General features: G+C 34.6%; 1 protein-coding gene and 1 long non-coding RNA gene across 2 annotated transcripts; both read right to left on the bottom strand.

The window, feature by feature from the left end:
* Positions 1–996: 996 nt before the first annotated feature.
* On the bottom strand, positions 997–2522 carry LOC110647220 (caffeoylshikimate esterase). Its single transcript, XM_021800948.2, has one exon. It carries the CDS (start codon positions 2345–2347, stop codon positions 1346–1348), a length of 1002 nt encoding a protein of 333 aa, XP_021656640.2. The 5' UTR covers positions 2348–2522; the 3' UTR covers positions 997–1345.
* Positions 2523–4133: 1611 nt separating this feature from the next.
* LOC131172521 (uncharacterized) lies at positions 4134–5804 on the bottom strand. The gene is made up of 3 exons (XR_009143037.1): positions 5720–5804; positions 4917–4974; positions 4134–4340 (listed from the first exon to the last, which is right to left on the bottom strand). It is a non-coding gene; the product is annotated as an uncharacterized LOC131172521 (long non-coding RNA).
* Positions 5805–6489: the final 685 nt, after the last annotated feature.

Genomic DNA, 6489 nt, shown 5'->3' with positions numbered 1-6489 from the left:
TTCAAACCAAATAAATCAAATCAAATCGCTTTAATTTCGTAAATTGGTTCGATTTGATTTTATATTATAAAAATTTGGATTATTTTGATTTGGTTCGATTTTGAAGAAAAAAAAATCAATTAAATCGAACTGAATAAGTTTATTAATTTTTTAATTAATTTATTTTTATGAAAAATTTTTGAATTACATGTAATTATATATATATATTATTTAATTTCATTTATTAATGGTTATTAGGTTTAAACTAACATTAAAATCAGATCAAATAACTTGAAAGTTAAGTCTATATTAAGAAATAATCAAAAATCAAAATCGATTGGTCTGAACAGAATTAAACCGAAATAATACGGTTCGATTTGATTCAATTTTTCATCCAATTCGATTTGATTCAGTTTCTAAAATATATAATTTAATTTTTATGATTTAATTCAATTCGATTCGATTTAAACCGAATACTCACCCCTAATTAAAAGAGACTTAAGACAGCATCAAATACAAAATATTAAATTTCATTCCTTTTATCTATATAACCCATCCAAACAAAGAAGAAATTTAAATCTCTTGTCCTTTTCTCTCACCTATTTTTCTAACTTTCCCGTTCCTTTTCTCAAATCACTTTTTTCCCAACTAGAGAATTAACAAACCCTCCCTGGACTCCCTTAGCCCTTCTGATCGAACCCTTGTGGGCTTATCCTTATGTAACTGTGGTCAGAGTCTACCTATCTAACTTTGATCGCCCAAGTTGCAAATGGCCTTCTTTTTTTTTTTTTTTTTAATTCAATTCAAACTGATAATTAAGATTATTGATCTAACATATGTTACCATCAAGTGTGTTGGAGCCTTCAGTCGTGTTAAATGCATCCAATCTTTTATTCGACTCTTCGCCCAGCATTAAAGACTCAATATCGTCTCTATTTGGAATGAGTGAATCCATTGCAAGTTGTCTATACTCTTGACACTTGACAATGACTCCTGGTAAATCCTTTATGGAGTGAGTTAAAACGAGGACTATAAAATCATTTAACTATTTAACTGTAGACTCTGAGCCTCAAAGGCAATGAACATTACAGCAAGATTTTTTTTTTTTTTTTCCCTTTTTGCAATTAAAAGAAACAGAGATAATAAGTGTTCAGCCATTGCATGTAAATAGGCAGGTGAAGTTCCTGCCTATTTAACCAGTTCTAAATAGGCAGGTGAAGTTCCTGTCTGATATTTAAAGAAGACGGGCCAACGACGATTATAGAGTAATTATACAAACCGAGAACACATGCCATAACCCCTAAAGCTTCTATCCCATGACTCAGCTTCCCATTGGTTAATATATTAAAATATCTAAGCGTAACAATCACGCGCCTCCAACTTCCTGTGGCAGTTCCCCACCCTTTCTTGCACGTTCAGCTCGGGTTTTTAGCCACTCCATCATATCACCATGCACCAAATTCACGCTCTCCTCCGGCTCACCAACAAGCTGGTGCCACATTCCTGGGTAAATTTTCAAAGTTTTGTCCTTACTCGAGGCGCGTCGATGTAGCTCCTCCACGCATGCAGGGTCGCACACCACATCATCACCGCCGTGTACAATCAGCAACGGTACTTCCACCTTCTCGAAACTCCCTTGCAGGTCTCTGCACACCCTCAGCAACTCAAACGCCGTAGCCGCGCGTGGCCTCATAACTACTCTCCTCGGGCTCGACACAGCTAACTTCCGCTTCCACGACTCCTTGAATGAGACAGAAGGCAACGATCCGCGAGTGGGAACTACGCACCAAGTGGGCATCACCGCAGCGGCTATGAAAAGCAAATGCTCTAAAGGCCATGGAGGCTTAATCTTGTCGCTAATCCCACACATGGCACCATTCAAAATCAGCCCATCCCACGCTCCCTTCTGACGAAGGGTGATGTACAAAGCTATAGCACCACCCAGTGACTCGGCATACAAAAACGCGGGCAAATTGGGAGCGTGGGCTTCACGAAATGCCTTAAAGAAATCGATGCAATCATCGACGACGGGATTGATATCGGGGATGTGGTAGATCAGGCCATCCGAGAAGCCGTGGCCCTGATGGTCAATTGCACAAACAATGAAACCAGATTGGGCAAAGAGGATGGAAGTCAACTGCACTAACCAGCTAGTCTCACCGGTGTAGCCATGGACGACGGCGACACAGCCAATGGGTTCAGTGGGAGAGAGCGGGGCCCACCACTGGGTGAAGAGCTTGAGGCCGCGGGAGTTGGTTATGTACTCGGAGGAGTGGGTGACGCGGTGGCGGGCGTAGAATTCTGCAGGCGAGAGTGATCCGAAGGGGCTTTCCTCGCTTGCCTCTGCCACCGGGTGCTGCACCGCCATTTTCGTTGCTCTGGAAGGCTAACTTGCGCGGGTAGCGGAAGATACGAGGTGAGGAAAATGTGAATTGAGAGGGAGGGAAGGAGGGTCTTCATATGTTTGAAGGCGGTTGAGCGTTGGGGTTTATTTATTTTGATTCGTTGGCGGGTGGGATGATTCACTGCATTCGGGACTACAATAGCATACATTTTTTTTTCACATTTAATTAGGGATTTGTTTTAATTTCAAAAAAAATAATTAATTTTTATTCAATAGAAAATTAATGAAATAAATAATAATTAATTAACTTTTATTTTTTATAAATAATAATTAATTAACTATATGGTGAAAAATGATTTATCTTATAAGATAAATGTTGATAAATTACCTAAATTCTCTTTTTATTAATTTATTTTTTAAAATTTTTGTATGCATTTAATAAAAAATGAAAATGTACATATAAATTACATATAATTATATCTATTAATAAAGAAAATTATTTCTTTTACTTAAACGAATTTTGATTAATATAAAAAAATTTTATTTAAAAATATAATTTTTTTCAAAAAGAAAATTTTAAAAAATAATATTTTTTTAATATCATAATAAATAAGTGGTGAGAATTATTTTTTTCCTTATTAAATAATTTTGTAGAATTTGTATGTATATTTTAGTTATAAATTATTAAATGAATTAAAATTGTTATTAACATTAATATTTTATTTAGTTATAAATTATTAAATGAATTAAAATTGTTATTAACATTAATATTTTGGATTCGAATTAATAAAACATAAATTAAATTAAAAAATAAAATTCAAATTTTCATAGTCATTAAACCATAAACTAGTACTTATTTTGCAATAATAAGATTAAAAAAAAATAGTATGCCAAATGGCATTTTTTAAAAAAATTAAAAAAAAAAAAACCTTTCTTTATATACAGAATATATAGGATTACATAACACTAGCTAATTGACACTTGCATTTTGATAATTTCTAACCCGTAAAAAAATTTGTTTTATAAATTTTTTTTGTCAATCTTTATATTTAAAATTTTAATAAATAAAATAATTTTTTTTAATTTATTTTTTTAAAAAATATATAATTATATTAGAATTGAATTCTTTTTTTAAGACTCCATTTATCTCGCAGAAAGTAATTTATATATAAAAAAATATTTTTTTAAAAATTTCATAAAAATATTATTCGGTATTTGATTGTAATATTAAATTAATAATATATATTTATATCATATATGTATAAGTATTTTTATATTTTAATAAAATTATTAAAATTTAAAAAATAAAAAATAACTTTATTTTTTAAAATAAAAAAAATTTAAATAACTTAATTTTTTTAATTAAAATAATATTTTTCATTAACATAATTTTCTAAATATCTTAAACGCTAAAAAATATTAAAAATATCTTTCATAAAACAAATAAAAAATTAGAAATATTTTCTTCTGTATGAACCCTACTTGTCTAAGAAAATAAATTAAATAATTTTTTTTTGTCCTTTTTATTTCCCTCAAAATAATTGGAGTGTTAATGCAGTTGTTAGCACACCTAAAATGTCACGACCCAACCTATGGGCAGGACCGGCACTAGGACCTGGGCCAGCTTAAAGCCCCCAAGGCCCGTAGTAAGCCTAACTATTCCTCAAATCCATAACCAGGCCCACAATTTAGGCCTAATATGCATATAAAATAATTTAAATCAAACTGTTATAATTTCATTTCGGGCCAACTTAGCCTGTAAATTTTCAGAACTAAAATCGTGGAGCCCACTCAACCTAAGTACCTCATTTACAAACTGTTTAAATACCATAGAAATCTTCATTTATTAATCTTAAAAATTTAAGTTAGCACAACCTCTACCAAGGTCCACACTATTTCTAACACATGCGGAGTTCTAGATTTTTAATTTAGAAAAGATAGTAAAACAATTAAATAATTGACGTTAAACCTGCGAGGAAGAAAACAGGTTGCTCTGTAAAATAACTCCTCCTGTGGCCTGGAAAAAAATATTGAACAGGAGTGAGCGTTCGACTCAGAGAGTAAAATATCAATTTTAACCATAATCTCTATAACTATCTAAAACTAATACACCCTGTAGAGTGAAATGCAACATCAACAACATTTTCACATCATAACATCAAAAAGGTAATTTGGAGCACTCACGCACCCTGTAGCATCAATCATAACATATGGAGCCGATCCCTATACGACTCTCTTAAATCCAACTTTGGTGCCGTGAAGAACTCAAGCCGGACTTTCGCTTAATAAACCAAATCGAGGGTCCCAGCGAAGAACTCAAGCCGTGACTACCCCTCGAAGGATCGGGTTCCCAGCGAAGAACTCAAGCCGTGACTACCCGTCCTATCCATAGTCCACACCACATCACACGCACGCCAACGCACGCACACTGCTCCAAATTACCACAACAACATCATGGCACTTTAACAGTTATCAATGCATCATAATTCGTGCCTAGAGTTTAACTACATAAATATATGCATATAAGTGATGCATGGGCATGCTGAACATATAATAATATCGAAATTACAATTAAAATTAATATTTTACTCACAGACTTGACGACAATCACTGTGGCAGCTGGGCGGAGGAAGAAGGCTGTCCCGGCTCACCTGACAATTTTTATTACAATCATTTAATAAATTTGACTCAATACAAACAAAGAAAAAGACCAATACGTCCTAAGTCGTGCCGAAAATCCGGCAGAGTCTCCCCTATACCTAGGACCTACCCAACCTGCAAAATGGCTCAAAACACACTTCTAAATTCTCAATTCCCACAATCACATCTCATCAATATCACATGGCCCCTCCTGGGCCCTCCAAATCAGACAATACTCAAAATCTTAAAAATTACGTTTTAGTCCCTATAATTGACATTTTTCAAAAATCCACTCAAACATGCTCTAAAAATTCTAAAATTTTGCCCCGCGGTCCTTAATAATATTACAAGACTATTGCAAAAGGAATTATAATTTTTCGATCATCCACGAATATTTTATTCAAGAATTTTACTCGATTCCATAACTTTCCAACAGCTAACATATTCTTAATTCAACCCAATTAAATATTCACATATTTAAACCTCCATCCTCAAGCTTCAACCAATTATATAAAATTTAATTATCTTAATTTCAATTAATCTTATATGCCCACATGCTAAAAATATAACTAAAATCCATCCATATTTCTCAAAAATATTCTACGATCACCCAAAAATTCAACTAACACCATAGAATATCTCCAAATAATTTTACTTTCATCATATATTTTTCTTAGAATTTTTCTCCAATTTTTCCTGTTTAAGAAACACTGTATTTATGCTCCACAGACAGAGAAATAATAAAAATTGTCTTACCCGAAGTTTATCTGTGTCTCAAAAATTCCAAAAATTTATGAGGAAGCCTCTGGAAGTTGAACCATCTCCATAGCTCGCCGAGCCATCACGCACCACCACAAGACGGTGAGCCGGCCACGGTGGCGGCGACATTTGCCGAATCTGATCATACCACCATGTTCCTCTCCTCTTCCTCAGTCCATATGTGGTCTCGATCATCGATCCAACGGTCGGATCGTCGAGATCCGAAAAAGCTTGAAAACCCGAAACTTCTCTCCTCCATATCTCACTCATCCGACTCCATTTGCTTCAAAATTGGTGTCAAAAGAAAGCTCCGGAACAAGCTTTCCAACGCCACCGGAATCGCCTCGATCGGACGTCGGACGAAGCCGAATCGCTACGGAAAGCCGCCATCGTGCGCGCGTTTTCTCTCCTCTCTTCCTCTCTTGCCGCCGTTCGGTGGTCCCGACGTCGCCGAGGGTCGCCGTGGGGAGCTGCTTGGGAATTCGCCGGCCGGTCACCTGAGAAAGGAAGAAGAAGAAGAAAGGGAAGGAGAGGGAAAGAAGTGAAATGGGGGGGGGGTTTTCCTCCTCCCATTTTTGAAAAAAATTTTTTTTTTTTTATTTTTTTATATAAAAGGCTGCTGTCACACGCCAATCCCATTTTTCAATTTTTTTTTTTTTTTTTTTTTTTTTAAAGGGTTGTTACATTCTTCCCCCCTTAAGAAAAATTCGTCCTCGAATTTTCGAATAAACCAGAGATATGGAAAAGAAGATTATCAAAACAAGTGC

This window comes from Hevea brasiliensis, chromosome 14 (assembly GCF_030052815.1).
Source record: "Hevea brasiliensis isolate MT/VB/25A 57/8 chromosome 14, ASM3005281v1, whole genome shotgun sequence".
Classification (NCBI taxonomy): domain Eukaryota; kingdom Viridiplantae; phylum Streptophyta; class Magnoliopsida; order Malpighiales; family Euphorbiaceae; genus Hevea; species Hevea brasiliensis.
The sequence above is the reverse complement of the archived record's forward strand: the minus strand, read 5'-3'. Positions and strand labels throughout refer to the sequence as shown.